Source organism: Narcine bancroftii, chromosome 5 (assembly GCF_036971445.1).
Source record: "Narcine bancroftii isolate sNarBan1 chromosome 5, sNarBan1.hap1, whole genome shotgun sequence".
Taxonomy (NCBI): domain Eukaryota; kingdom Metazoa; phylum Chordata; class Chondrichthyes; order Torpediniformes; family Narcinidae; genus Narcine; species Narcine bancroftii.
In genome coordinates, this window is record NC_091473.1 from 195,310,833 (window position 1) to 195,326,323 (window position 15,491).

At 48.8% G+C, this 15,491-nt stretch overlaps 1 protein-coding gene across 2 annotated transcripts in view; it reads right to left on the reverse strand.

The window, feature by feature from the left end:
- The window catches only part of LOC138764509 (CREB-regulated transcription coactivator 2-like), a 55,274-nt gene that overhangs the window by 11,325 nt on the left and 28,458 nt on the right, over window positions 1–15,491 (reverse strand). For both annotated transcript variants that reach the window (XM_069940567.1, XM_069940566.1), the window contains exons 2-9: window positions 10,488–10,598; window positions 9,219–9,320; window positions 5,745–5,806; window positions 2,953–3,024; window positions 2,320–2,423; window positions 1,222–1,257; window positions 805–881; window positions 649–698 (exon numbers count right to left, since the gene is read on the reverse strand). In XM_069940567.1, coding sequence (XP_069796668.1) covers window positions 649–698; window positions 805–881; window positions 1,222–1,257; window positions 2,320–2,423; window positions 2,953–3,024; window positions 5,745–5,806; window positions 9,219–9,320; window positions 10,488–10,598 — 614 coding nt within the window. The remainder of the gene's footprint in view (window positions 1–648; window positions 699–804; window positions 882–1,221; window positions 1,258–2,319; window positions 2,424–2,952; window positions 3,025–5,744; window positions 5,807–9,218; window positions 9,321–10,487; window positions 10,599–15,491) is intronic.

The following is a 15,491-nucleotide window of genomic DNA, read 5'->3' on the forward strand; positions in this document are numbered from 1 at the left end:
AAAAAAATTATAAAAAAAAAACAAATGCAATGAATTTCAAGAGGAATAGAATATAAGAGCAGGGGTGTGATGATAAGGCTGTGTCGGGAGATCGAACTTGGAAAATTGTGAGCAGTTTTGGGCTTCTCATTTAAGAAAGAATGTGATGATGTTGGGGAGGGTTCAGAAGAAGTTCACAAGGATGATTCTGGGAATGAAAGGGACATTATGTGAGGAGTATTCGACAGCTCTTGGTCTGCACTCGTTGGAAATTAGGATAATGAGGCTGGGATCTCACTGAAACATTTTAAATGTTGAAAGGTGTGGAAAGAGTCCCATCCCACACTCCCAGGGTCAGAAACAGCGTAAAGCTCCCCCCACACCATCCCATCACACACTCCAGGGGTCAGACACAGAGTGAAGCTTCCTCCACATCATCTCATCACACACTCCCAGGGTCGAACACAGCGTGAAGCTCCCCCCACACTGTTCTATCACACACTCCTGGGGTTGGACACAGCATGAAACTCCCGTCATACTGTCCATCACACATTTCCGGGGTCAGACAGAGTGAAGCTCCTGCCGCACCCTCCTATCACACACTCCATGGCCATGGGGCACAAGTATCTTTCACATGACAGCATCGCATGGTCACCCCCTTTCACTTACCTAGTGCTAGCGACTTCACAGGATCTGGGCCGGGATGCCACACACTGTATCTGCAAAAACGCAGCATTTGATCAGGGTTTTTTCCCCTCAATGACACAGACACAGCACAAGCACACAGTCTGCAGGAGGTCATGAGACGGTCGAGTCGAGCCTTACCTTCTGAGTTTCCCAAAGTACCTTGGGTTTTTCCTCATCTGGCAGGCTTTCCAGGGGGCAAAGTGAGTAGGAGAAAGCTGCAAGCCAAGCAGAGAAACGTAAAACCACGGGAGGTGTCATCAGAGGCAGTAGGGAAGGTTGATTCCACCGGTAGCCTCAGGACTCGGGGTATGGGGGCTGGGGGTGGGGGAGAGTAGATTTAAGACGGGGATGACGAGGAACTGCTACTCATTGGGAGTGGTGGATCGGGGGGTGATTCACTGCCTGGGAAAGCAGTGGAGCACTTGCCCTGCAAATGGGTGGCTTTCATGCAGAGCCATCTTACACTGTCCCGGGGTGTACACACTTGCAAACTGGGCAGAAGGAGGAGGGGAGGGGGTGGAGAGGGAATGGGAGGCTGTGATACAACATACTCACCTTTCCCAAGGCTGTCCAGATCTCCATCTGCCAAACCTGGAAAACACCAAAAGGGAAGTTCCGGCATTGCAGGATTCAACAACACTGAGATAAAGCAGTCCATCATATCTGTCCCACCAGCACAGGTAGCTGATGGGACAGTGTGGAGGGAGCTTCGCTCTCTGTCTGACCACGGGAGTGTGTGATGGGACAGTGTGGATGGAGCTTCATTCAGTAACTGACCCCAGGAGTGTGTGATGGGGACGGTGTGGAGGGAGCTTCACTTAGTAACTGACCCCAGGTGTGTGTGATGGGGATGGTGCAGAGGGAGCTTCACTCAGTAACTGATCCCAGAAGTGTGTGATGGGGACAGTGCAGAGGGAGCTTCACTCTGTGTCTGACCCTGGGAGTGTGTGATTGGACGGTGTGAAGGAAGCTTCACTCTGTGTTTCATTCCAGGAGTATGTGATTGGACGGTGTGGAGGGAGCTTCACACTCTGTCTGACCCTGGGAGGGTGTGATGGGACGGCGCGGTGGGAGCTTCACTCTGTGTCTGACCCCAGGAGTGCGTGAAGGGATGGTGCGGAGGGAGCTTCACTCTGTGTCTGATCCCAGGAGTGTGTGATGGGACGGTGCAGAGGATCATATATTCACACATGGGCAAAGTGAATTTTTAAGAAGTATTTGACTCCCACAGGTTTTCTCTCCTGAACAGATTTGCAAACACAGATGATCTCTGAAAACAGTCTATCCCGTAGATTGGGTCTAGGTTAGGGGACACTAGGGGATCAGTGGAGGTCTCATTCAAAGACACAAGGGAGGACATTAGTGAGAGTCCTAGAGGGAACCATGAGGGAGGGGACCAGTGATGGTCAGGATTTGGGATACAAGGGAGAGTCCCGGTTGGTTTCACAAGGGAAGGGACAGTGAGGGTCCCAGTTGTTCAGTGACCCGAATGAGATTGTCACTGAGAGTTCAGATGAGTAAGTGGCCTGGTAAGAGATACAAGTGAGGGGATCACCGCTCCAGGACAGAGGGAAGGGGTTTGGGAACCCTGGTCTGGAGGGGGGGTAGTGTGGCTGGGACAGGACAGGTGTGCGGCTGACCTCGGACACTCACCCCTCCGCTTAGTCTGGCCCAGGGGGCTCTGGCCTGCACTGGTGAACGGCGGCACCGCGGTGGAGTTATTCACACTCGTGTGGAGGGCCGAGTCCGAGTTGGTTCTGCACACACAACACAGTCAATGAATCATGGAGAGGATGCAGGTCGGGAAGGAGAGAGGGAAGGGGTGAGGGAAGGGGGCGGGGAGTAAAGGGAAGGGGGCGGGGAGTAAAGGGAAGGGGGCGGGGAGTAAAGGGAAGGGGGCGGGGAGTAAAGGGAAGGGGGCGGGGAGTAAAGGGAAGGGGGCGGGGAGTAAAGGGAAGGGGGCGGGGAGTAAAGGGAAGGGGAGGAGAAAGGGGGAGGGGAAAGAGAGAGAAAGGGCGTGTGGAGGAGAGGTGAGGGAAGGAGAGGGGGTGGGGAAAAAGAGGGAAAGGGCAAGTGGAGGAGGGGCAAGGGAAGGAGTGAGGTGGTGGGGAAAAGGAGGGAAAGGGCAAGTGGAGGAGGGGTGAGGGAAGGAGAGGGGATGGGGAAAAAGAGGGAAGGGCAAGTGGAGGAGGGGCGAGGAGGGTCGAGGGTAAGTGGAAGGAGAGAAGAGAGGGTGGTAGGGGAGCGGATGGAAGACGGGAGGGAACACGGGAACACTGCATTCACCTGTTGAGCATTGACGTCAGACCGAAGCGATGTCCCTTCTCTGTTGGAAAACTGCCCCAGGGTAGAGCATTCCTGAATGGGAGCAAAAACACAGCTGAGTACCAGGGGAGCGCACCCCAGCCCAGACTGAGGCATGAGGAGCATTAGGCTCCTCAACGGGAGAGGGAACAGCAAGCGGGGGCTAGGGAAGCCTGCCAAGGGAGAGAGGGGAGAGGGAGAAGGTGAGAGGGAGGGGAGAGAAGTGAGGTGAGACTGGAGGAGGAGAGGGAGGGGAGAGAGAAGGGGAGAGAGAAGGGGAGAGGGGAAGGAACCTGTGGAACACCTGCCTCAAAGTTTATTAGATCGATTGAAGAGGGAGCTGGATGTGCACCTATTGGCTCAAGGGATGGAGGGTCCTGGAGAAAAAGCAGGGAAACTGAGGTCACATGCTCAGTCCTGATAGTTTTGAGTAGAGATGCTGCCTCATTGCGGTGAATGGCCTTCTCCTGCTACTATATTCGATGATTCAATAGAACTTTGACTCACAATTTCTCTCTGTGGGACCTGTGACAGGTTATGTTGTATTTTATATTGTATATAGATATGTTTTAAAGGAGATAAATTGTGGCAGGGTTTTTTTAGTGTAGGTCACATACAAACACTTCAAAACAGATCTCATTTAAAATACTGGAGCTCTGCTCAAGCTAGACAGGCCTGCTCCAAGGGCCTTTGCAAAAGCTTTGGGGAGTGCCCAAGAGACTTCACTAATGGATTGTTGTTTTGGAAAGTGACAGATGAAAGAACTCAAGAGGATAAGGTCCGGAGCCACAGGCTCTCTGAGTGCAATTTGCTGTTCTAAGAGGGTCACGTGGTTTTGTAAGCAGAGGGATTCAAACAGGCTTTTCTCTGAGTGAGAGAGAGAGAATTCAGTTCTACAGTGTAACAGTTCAGCAGCAGCAGCGGGGACTGGAACAGGACAAGCTAGAAAGCTTGTAGAAAAACCCCATTTGGAAGACGGGTTGTGAGTGCTTAGTTCAGCCTGGTCAAAGCCCTTGTGGTCCATACAAGAGGAGAGGGCTGGCAGTCTAATGTTTCATTTGAAATAAGAGAAACAAAAAGAAACTCTATGGTAACCTGAAAGAAAGAGGTTATCATCTGGAAAACCCTGATGGGGCAAGTTTCTTCGGCGAGACACTGAAATGGCTGATCGGAAGGAATCAGTTTGTGTCCAGTGACCAACAAATCTCTCTCTGAAAACCGACAAGAACCTTCTTGAGCAGTAACCATTTGCCTTTCAACCACCAAAACCTGGTGAACTTTATAAATATTAGTTAAATTTTGTGCACAGTATAGGAATTGTCTGCAACCAGTGAACTTGGAGGAGAAAGAAGTGAGATTGGACTGTGAATCAAATAATTTTTCTGAACTTACACACGCATTACGTACATGTGTGCTTAGAATTAGAAGGGGGTTAAGTTAGGTTAAGTAAGTTAATAGTAATACGTTAAAGTTTAATCCTGTTTTCATGTTTAAAGATAATTAAAAGCAATTTTTGTTTAAGTAACCAATTGTCTTGGTGAATTTCTGTTGCTGCTGGGTTTTGGGGCCCTCTGGGCTCACAACAGACCAGAGAAAGAGGCTTTTCAGCCCATCTAGTCCATGCTAAACTCAGCTGTCACACTGAGCCAGAAATCCTGGCAAATTTCCAGAGATGTGTGGTGGAAGGTGTGCTGACCGACTGCATCATGGTCTTGTATGGGGGCCACCAATACCCCTGAGCAGTTGGCCCTCTAAAAGGTAGTGGACACAGCCCAGGACATCACGCGTAAAACCCTCCCTATTATCTACATGGAACACTGCCATCAGAGAGCAGCAGAAATCTTCAAGGATCCACACCACCCAGTACATGCTTTGTCTCACTGCTACCATCAAGTATCGGTGCCACAAGGCCCACACCATCAGGTTCAGGAACAGCAGTTACCCCTCCACCATCAGACTCCTCAATCAGGGACTCTTAAATAAGGACTCTTGTGCACTTTATTGATCTTTTTCTCTCTGTATTGCAGAGTTTGTTTACATTTCTTTATTTGTTTACATGTGTACATTGACTAGTTTTTTGTTTGCACTACTAATTAGTGGTAATTCTCCCTCACCCACAGGAAAAAGAATCTCAGGATTGTATGTGATACCATGTATGCACTCTGACAATAAATCTGAAATTGGACCTGCACCCAGTCCATTTCCCTCCATACCCCTCCCATCCATGTACCTGTCCAAATTTCATTCCAAGTTAAAATCGAGCCCGCGTTTACCAATTCAGCTCATTCCACACTCTGCATGAAGAAGTTCCCTGGAATGTTCCCTTTAAACCTTTCCCTTTTCACCTTTAACCTGCTCATTCTAGTCTCCACCAACCTCAATGGACCTGCCAAGTCCTCCCGCCTCTGTGTGTTTCCCTCACCTGGAACGGTAGCACTTTGGGACAGCACGGTTAGTGCGATGCTGTTACAGCGCCAGCAACCCAGGTCGAATCCTGCACACTCTGTAAGGAGTTTGTACACTCTCCCCGTGACCTGTGTGGGTTTCATCCAAGTGCTCCAGTTTCTTCCCAATGTTCAAAATGTACCAGCGGTTGTAGATTAATTGGGTGGCACGGGCTCATGGGGAAGAAGGGCCTGTAACTGTGCTTTACATCTAAATTTTAAAAAATTCACCTCAAACGCTGCAATCTTCCTTCAGACCCACTGAGCCCCACTGCTGAGTGACTGGAACCCTGCTGTTTGCATAGCGGTTGACACAAAGAGACCCCTTACCTTCTCCAGCTGGTGTCCGGAGGGGGTGACAGGTACGCAGAGCTGTACGGCGAGCTGTCAACGTGCGCGGTTCAGTCAAGGAACTTAACTCAAAACACTGGCAACAACAGGACGCACAGCGGGGATTGAAAGATCGCCAGAAAACAATACCTCATATCATTATTCAAGGGGTCAACCCTATCACTATCTTTCATAATGAGAGTTTATTGTCATTTACACAAGTATATTTCTACTTGCTGCAGCCACACAGGTAAGCGAGATACACCAACTACAATATTAGACCAGAGAACATTACTGCACAGAAAACAGGCCCTCTGTCTAGGCCAAACCAGTCCATCACTCTCTATACCCCTCCCACCCATGTACCTGTCCAAATATTTCTTAAATGTTAAAATTGAGCCCGTGTTCACCACTTCAGCTGGCAGCTCATTCCACACTCCCACCCCTCTCTGTGCGAAAAAGTTCCCCTCTAAACTTTTCCCCCTTTCATCCTTAACCAATGTCCTCTGGTTTGTATCTCACCCACCCTCAGTGGAAAAAGCCCATCTACATTTAATCTGTCTCATCATTTTAAATACCTCAATCAAATCTCCCCTCATTCTTCTACTCTCCAGGGGAAAAAGTCCGAACCTGTTCAACCTTTCCCTGTAACTCAGTCCCTGAAGTCCAAGCAACATCCTAGTAAATATTCTCTGCATTCTTTCTATCTTACTGATATCTTTCCTGTAGTTAGGCGGCCAAAACTGCACACAATACTCCAGATTTGGCCTCACCAATATCTTATACAATTACCAGAACACCCCAACTCCTGTACTCAGTAGTTCAACAGAAGAAGAGGTGATGAATATACAAGGGTAGATGAAAATAAGTTCACAGTTGCTGTTTATGTGTGAAAAAAACATGACACTTCAATGCATAAATGTGCTGGAGAAACTCAGCAGGTCACGCAGCATCCACAGGAGGTAAAAGGCAGATGACATTTCGTGCCTGATCCCTGCGTCAGGGAGTGTTGAAAACACTGGACAACGAAGACTTTTCTTCCCTGAACACTTTTGGGGTATTTATGGATTTTGGGCTGCTAATCATGAAAATCGCCTTGAAATTTTCCTACCATCTTTTGTTTTATTGATATAACCTATTTTTTTGCGATTTCCTGTCACATTTTAAGTCTACTTCAAGCAGTTACTTCACCGTGAAGTGCAACGTCATTGAAAGTTCATTCTCTACGTTTGCACATGGACTTTGTCCCTGCTGTGAGAGACTCATTGGTTAGAGCACTGGCCTGGTAAACCAGGGTCGCAAGTTCATTCCTTGCTGGCACCTTAGTTCTGTGAGGGCACTGGACAAAGTGGCGACTCTCTGTCTTCCTTACAGTAGACAAAGTTAAAGAATTTCATGTATGTTACATTCTAAATGTAGTATTACGTGGCAATAATGGATCCTTTACTTGATCTTGGTGCAGTCGTTGATGAACACAGTGAAAGGTTTCACTGGGACATTGCAACCATGGAAAAGCAGTATCAGGGCAACTGGAATCCATCAATGTTGGCCAATTATTGTTGGACACTGGCATGAGAGGCATCAGATGCTGAGTACAAATGGAAATCAGCAGCAAAACATTTTTAGGTCAGTTGAACTAACGCAATGTGTCAACATCGTGATGCTGAATTCAATAGAAGTTAATTCAACTTCCTACGTGATACAGCAAATCAGCTTTAAGTTGTCTATCGTAATTCCCAATGTTATTTTCAGGGAGCAAACCTTTTGAAAAAATTTGTTGTCCAGTGAAATCAGGCAGATCCCTGATAACAAAGTTGGGGAGCGGGGGTGTGAAGGAACACAGGTAAACAAGGTAAGGGGTGTTAGGTAGATACAGGTAGGAGGGGATAAGAGAAAGATGCTAAGGAGTGAAGACCAAGGACTGAGAAGGGTTGTTTTCAGATAGAAGAACAGGAGATGGAGGAAAGGAGAAGATGGGTGAGAGAAAGCGAGAGACTCGGGAGAGGGCATTAATGGAAAACATTTCAACAATGGAGGCTCTGGAGTAGTTCATGATCAGAGTTAGATGAGTATGGGGAGGTTCGAGGACCTAATCGTTGTTGGAAAAAACCATTGTTGAATCTAGAAGTGCTGGTCTTCAGTCTTCTGTACCTTCTGCCCGAAGGGTGAGGTGTTGCATTTTGGAAGGACAAACCAAGAAAGGATGTACATGGTAAATGGTCGGGTACTGAGGAATGCGGTAGTACAGAGGGATCTGGAAATACGGATACATCATTCCCTGGAAATGGCTTCATAGGTGGACAGGGTTGTAAAGAGAGCTTCTGGCACATTGGCCTTCATAAATCAAAGTCTCGAGTCCAGGAGTTGGGATGTTATGATAAAGTTGTATAAAACATTGGTGAAGCCAGATTTGGAGAATTGCGTGCAGTTTTGGTCACTGAACTACAGGAAAGATAGAAAGAGGGCAGAAAAGATTTACTGGGATGTTGCCCAGACTTCAGGAACTGAGTTACAGGGAAAGGTTGAACAGGGTAGGCCTTTATTCCCTGGAGTGTAGAAGAATGAGGGGAGATTTGATGGAGATATTTAAAATTGTGAGGGAGTAGACAGAGTAAATGTAGATGAGCTTTTTCCACTAGGGGTAGGTGAGATACAAACCAGAGGACATGGGCTAAGAGTGAAAGGAGAGATGCTTAAGGGGGACCTTAACACAGAGAGTGGGAGTGTGGAACGAGCTGCCAGCTGAAGTGGTGAATGTGGGCTCAATTTTAACATTAGGGCTATAATGTTAAAATTGTAATGTAATGTTCTGTGCTGTAATGTTCTATGGTTCGAATGAGAAGAGGTTGTGACCAGAATTGTATGGGTCTATTATTGGCCGGCTTCGAAGTCTCATGTCGACATCTGCAATAGCCGGGGGGGTGGGGGAGGGGGGGTCAGTGCCTGTGATGCACTTGGCTAGATTTGCCACTTCCTGTAGTCTTCTATGTTCCTGGGCATTTTTATAAACTTCAATCAGGTGACACTTCTATGCAGTAAAGCTCCTGGTATCCGGCACCTACGAGGATAGGTAGATGCCGTTTAAGTGAATTTTCCGGTTGCTTGAGATTACATGCTGCATAATTATTGAACTAACAGCGAGCCACCCCAATTTTAAACTTCGTATTTTTAACCTAATATTTTCCACAATATTTTTGTTAGTTACTTGATTGTGTATAACAGAAGTTTTACTGTAATTGGAGCCAATTATTTGATGTTGTCCCTGCCTTTAACAAGGATTAAAAATGATGTAATATTATTTTGGGGATTCAACTGAGAGGAAGTCCAAGAGAGTGCCTGTTTGTAGCGATGAATAAAGTCCATTTTCAATGTGCCTCCAGAGCACACATGGAAACAGAGATGGCATCACTCACTCACGATCTGGCTTTCAATACCGCACCCAATCCCGGAGGCGGCAGGGCAAGGAAAGGATATCTGCCGTCTGTGCGGGGACATCAGCCTTGCAATCTGCACCCTCTCCACCAGTCCGTGATGCCGCGTGCCCCGGCTAGAGTCGAGTGCCGAGCTGAAGGGACTCTACAGGTCACAGTAAACAACACGTGAACTCAGAGCAGAGAAACCACCAGAGGTGTCAGAAAAGGGGGCAGGGTGAGACGTTTGGGAACACCAGGAATGGGAGCAGGACGATACCTCCGGGATCATCAGGAACGGGAGCAAGAGACCAGGAACGCCAGGAATGAGAACAGATGAGACCTTTGGGAACAGCAGGAATAAGAGTAGAACGAGACCCCGTGAAGGTCAGGATGGGCGCAGGATGAGTCCCTGGGAATGTCTGGTTGGGACCAGGACGTATCCTTCTGGGAGTGTCACCAATTGACCATCCAGCCCATCAAGCCTGCTCCCCCATTCAAAAGGATTGTGGCTGATCTGGCTGTGGACTCAGACCCACCTCTCCGCCTGTTTCCTGGAACCCTCAATAGCCAAACTATGCTAAAATCTGTGCCTTAACTACATTCAGCAATGAGATCTCTGCTCCAGGTCTCCCGAAATGTTCTGCACAAACATGCTGGATAAACTCAGCAGGTCATGGAGCATCCACAGGAAGTAACTGGTATCTTGATGAAGGGCTCAGGGCCCAAACCCTTCACTTCCCATGGATGCTGTGTGACTTGCAGAGTTTCTCTGGGACCTTTATGTGTTCCCCTCGACCCCAGCGTCTGCAGACACTCCGGTTTAATTCCAAAATGTTCTCCTTCCTGGAATGTTGCAGCCTCAGCTTCCTAGGGCAGAGAATTTCACAGATTCACTCCACTCTGGGAGAATCAGTTCCTCCACATCTCCACCCTGAATCTTGAGGCTCTGTCCCCTAGTTCCAGTCCCACCTGCCAGTGGTCACAACCTCTAGGTTTTCATCTTGCCGAACCCTGTTAGAATTTTACTTTGCTGTCAGAACCCATCTCATTCTTCTGAATTTCAGTGAGTTTAGTCCCTGGAGACTCAATCTCTTCTCACAGAATAACCCCATCAAGAGAACAATGTCCGCTGAAGGGTCTGGTCTTTGGGTGAAAATTCACTTCCAGAGGACCTTTGCCCTGCTGCTGTCCGTGGGAGGCTGCTTTCAATAGAACGGAGGTGCAGAGGCCTGAGGGGAGGTGCGGAAGCCACGGGGCAGGGGTGGAGGCCATGAGTGGACATGAAAAGAACTGCCCTCCCCCACTCCCTTCTTGGCAGGTGACCCATTACCTGGAACTCAGCAGTGTGGCTGGAGATGGCATTGACGTTGGGCAGAGAGCCACCGTAGTAAGGCCCCCGGCTCTGCGATAGGCGAAGCTGCTGCACCTTCTGAGCTTGCAGCTGCAGAGGGAGTAAGGGGCAGGATGTGGAGACAAACAGGGTTAACTGACCAATGGGAAAGATGGAGATCTCACAGCGCGGCGAAGGCAGGTACTCAACGGCAGAAAGACTCCTGGAAGAGAGCGGCAGGAGGAAAATGGTACTCCAGTGTTATACATTGACAGACCCGACCAACCAGTACCATAGACCAGTGTTACAAAGTGACAGAAACCATCCCCACCAGTACTCTCCCCCACTGTTACACAGTGACAGACACATCCCCTTCAGTACTGTACCCCAGTGTTAGACAGAAGACGACCAATCGCCACCAGTACTGTCATGCTGGGTTGAACAGTGACAGACCAGACCCCACCAATAGTGTAAACAAGTGTTACACAGTGACCGACCCATCCACACCAGTACTGTACCCTGAAGTTATACAATGACAAATCTGTCCCAATGGGTACCGAACGTCAGTGTTGCAAAATGATAGACCTGTCCCCACCAGTACTATACCCAGAGGTTACACAGGGACAGATCCGTCCCCTCCAGTACTGTACCCCAGAGTAACATAGGGACAGACATATCCCCACAATTACCATGTCTCCATATTCCACAGTGACAGGTCTGTTCCCACCAGCACTATACCCCAGTGTTACACAGTGACACATCTAACCCAACCAATATTGTACCCCAGTGTTATACAGTGACAGACCTGTCGCCACCAGTACTGAACACCAGTGTTACACGACAGATGTCCCCATCAGAACTATACCATGGTATTATACAGTGACACACCCACCCCCACCAGCACCATACTCCAGTGTTACACAGCAATACTGGACCCCAGTTACACAGTGACAGATGTCCCCACCAGTGCTGCACCCCAGTGTTAAACAATAACAACTATGTCCACATCAGTAGTGTACCAGTGTTGTACAGTGACAGACTAGTTACTATAAGTATACAGTGAATGATCTGTCCCCACCAGTACTGGACCCCAGTGTTACACATGACAGACTTGTCCCCACCAATACTGTGCCCAAGTGTTACACAGTGACATACTGATACACACCTGTACTGTACCCCAGTGTTACACACCAACACATCTGACACCACCAGTAATGTACCCCGGTGTTACACAGTGACAGACCTGTCCCTACCTGTGATGTACCCCATTGTTCCAGTGTTACACAGTGATAGACCTGTCCACACCAGAACAGTACCCCAGAGTTGCATAGTGACAGACCCATCCACATCAGTATTGTACCCTGAAATTATACAATGACAGATAAGTCCCCATGAGTACCGTATGTCAGTGTTGCAAAAGTGACAGACGCGTATCCAAGCGTTACAATGTGACAGACCCGTCCCCACCAATACTGTACCCCAGCGTAACACAGTGACAGACCTGTCCCCACCATTACTGTAACCCGGAGTTATACAGTGATGTACCCATCCCCAATACTAATGTACCACAGTGTTATGCATTGACAGACCTGTCCCCACCAGCACTGTACCCCAGTGTTATACATTGACAGACCTGACCCAGTAGTGCCATGCTCCAGTTTTACACAAGGACAAAAACCATCCCCACCAGTACTCTCCTCCAGTGATAGACCTATCCACACCAGTATTGTACTCTTAAGTTACACAATGAAAGATGTGTCCCCATGAGTACCAAGCATCAGTGTGGCAAAGTAACAGACCCGTATTCAAGGGTTACAAAGTGGCAAACATGGCCCCACCAGGACTGTACCCCAATGTAACAGCGACAGACCCGTCCCCACCAGTACTGTACCCCAGTGTTACAGTGACAGACCCATCCCCACCAGTACTGTAGACCAGTGTTACACAGCAAAACACGTCCCCACCAGTACTGTATCCCAGTGTTACACAGTGACAGACCCATCCCCACCAGTACTGTACCTCAGTGTTACACAGTGACAAACCCATCCCCACCAGTAGTGTATCCCGGTGTTACTCACTGACAGGCTTGTCCCCACCAGTACCATACCCAGGTGTTATACAGTGACAGACCCGACACCACCAGTACTCTACCCAGCTTTACACAGTGACAGACCCGTCCCCACCAGCACTGTACCCAGTGTTGCACAGTAACAGACCCAAACCCACAAGTACTGTACCCTAGTGTTATACAGTGACAGACCAATTAACACCTGTATTATACCCCAGTGATACACAGTGACAGACCCGTCCCCACCAGTACTGTAACACAGTGATAGCCCATCCCCACCAGTACTCTACCCCACTGTAACACTGTGATAGACCCTTCCCCACCAGTACTGTACCCTAGTGTTACACAGTAACAGATCCGTCTTCAACAGTACCATACCCCGATGTTAACCGTCACAGCCCCGTCAACACCAGTACTGTACCCAGCGTTACACAGTGACAGACCTGTCCCACCAGTACTGTACCCAGCATTACACAGTGAGAAACCTGACTCCACCAGTACTGTAGCCCAATGTTACACAGTGACAGACCCGTCCCCACCAGTACTCTACCCCAGTGTTACACAGCAACAGACCATTTAACACCTGTATTATTCACCCAGTGTTACACAGTGATACACCTGTCCACACCAGAGCAGTAACCCAGAGTTGCATAGTGACAGACCTTTCCCCATCAGTACTCGACCCCAGTGTAACACAGTGATAGATCCGTCCCCACCAGTACTCTACCCAGTGTAACACAGTGACAGACTTGTCCCCACCAGTACTGTAACACAGTGACAGACTCGTAACCACAAGTACTCGACCCCAGTGTAACACATTGACAGACCCGTCGCCACCAGTACTCTACCCCAGTGTAACACAGTGACAGACCAGTCCCGACCAGTTCTGTACCCCAGTGTAACACAGTGACAGACCCGTCCCCACCAGTACTCTATCCCACTGTAACACAGTGATAAACCTGTCCCCACCAGTACTCTACCCCAGTGTTACACAGTGACAGACCAATTAACACCTGTATTATACCCCAGTGTTACACAGTGATAGACCTGTCCACACCAGAACAGTACCCCAGAATTGCATAGTGACAGACCCTTCCCCACCAGTATTGTACCCCAGTGTAACACAGTGATAGATCCGTCCCCACCAGTACTCTACCCCAGTGTTATACAGTGACAGACCTGTCCCCACCAGTACTGTAACACAGTGATAGACCCGACCCCACCAGTACTCTACCCCAGTGTAACACAGGGACAGACCAGTCCCCACCAGTTCTGTACCCCAGTGTAACATAGTGACAGACCCGTCCCGACCAGTACAATATCCCACTGTAACACAGTGATAAACCTGTCCCCACCAGTATTTTACCCCAGTGTAACACAGTGATAGACCTGTCTCCATCAGTACTCTACACCACTGTAACACAGTGACAGGCCCTTCCCCACCAGTTCTGTACCCCAGTGTAACACAGTGATGGACCCATCCCCACCAGTACACTACTCCAATGTAACACAGTGTCAGACCCGTCCCCACCAGTTCTGTACCCCAGTGTAACACAGTGACAGATCTGTCCCCACCAGTAATCTAGCTGAGTGTAACACAGTGACAGACCCGTCCCCACCAGTACTGTAACACAGTGACAGACCCGTCCCCACCAGTACTGTAACACAGTGATCGACCCATGCCCTGCAGTTCTATACCCCAGTGTAACACAGTGATAGGCCCATCCCCAGTAGTAGTCTGCCACAGTGTAACACAGGGACAGACCCGTCCCCAGTAGTACTCTGCCACAGTGTAACACAGGGACAGACCCTTCCCCACCAGTATTGTACCCCAGTGTAACACAGTGATAGACCCGTCCCCACTAGGACTCTTCTCAGTGTAACTCGGTGACAGACTCGTCCCCACCAGTACTGTAACACAGTGACAGAATCGTCACCACAAGTACTCTACCCCAGTGTAACACATTGACAGACCTGTACCCACCAGGATTGTATCCCAGTGTAACACAGTGACAGGCCCCACACCACCAATATTGTAACACAGTGACACACTCGTCACCACCAGTACTGTACCCCAGTGTAACACACTGACAGACCAGTCCCCACCAGTACTGTCACACAGTGATAAACCCATCCCCACCAGTATTGTACCCCAGTGTTACTCAGTGACAAGTTCATTCACACCAGTACTGTACCCTCATGTTACAGTGACAGACCCGTCCCCACCAGTACACTACACCAGTGTAACATAGTGACAGACCTGTCCCAACCAGTACTGTAACACAGTCCCAACCAGTTCTGTACCCCAGTGTAACATAGTGACAGACCCGTCCCCACCAGTATTCTATCCCACTGTAACACAGTGATAAACCTGTCCCCACCAGTACTCTACTCCAGTGTTACACAGTGACAGACCAATTAACACCTGTATTATACCCTAGTGTTACACAGTCATAGACCTGTCCACACCAGAAGAGTACCCCAGAGTTGCATAGTGACAGACCCTTCCCCACCAGTACTCTACCCTAGTGTAACACAGTGAGAGACCTGTAGCCACCAGTACTGTAAAACAGTGATTGACCCATCCCCACCAGTTCTGTACCCGAGTGCAACACAGTGATAGACCAGTCCACACGAGTACTCTACCCAGTGTAACACAGTAACAGACCAAATAATACCTGTATTATACCACAGTGTTACACAATGATAGACCTGTCCACACCAGAACAGTAACCCAGAGTTGCATAGTGACAGACCCTTCCCCACCAGTACTCGACCCCAGTGTAACACAGCGACAGACCTGTCCCCACCAGTACTATAAAACAGTGATAGACCCTTCCCCACCAGTACTCTACCCAGTGTAACACAGTGACAGACCCATTCCCACCAGTACTGTCACACATTGATAGACCCGTCCCAACCAATAATCTACCCAC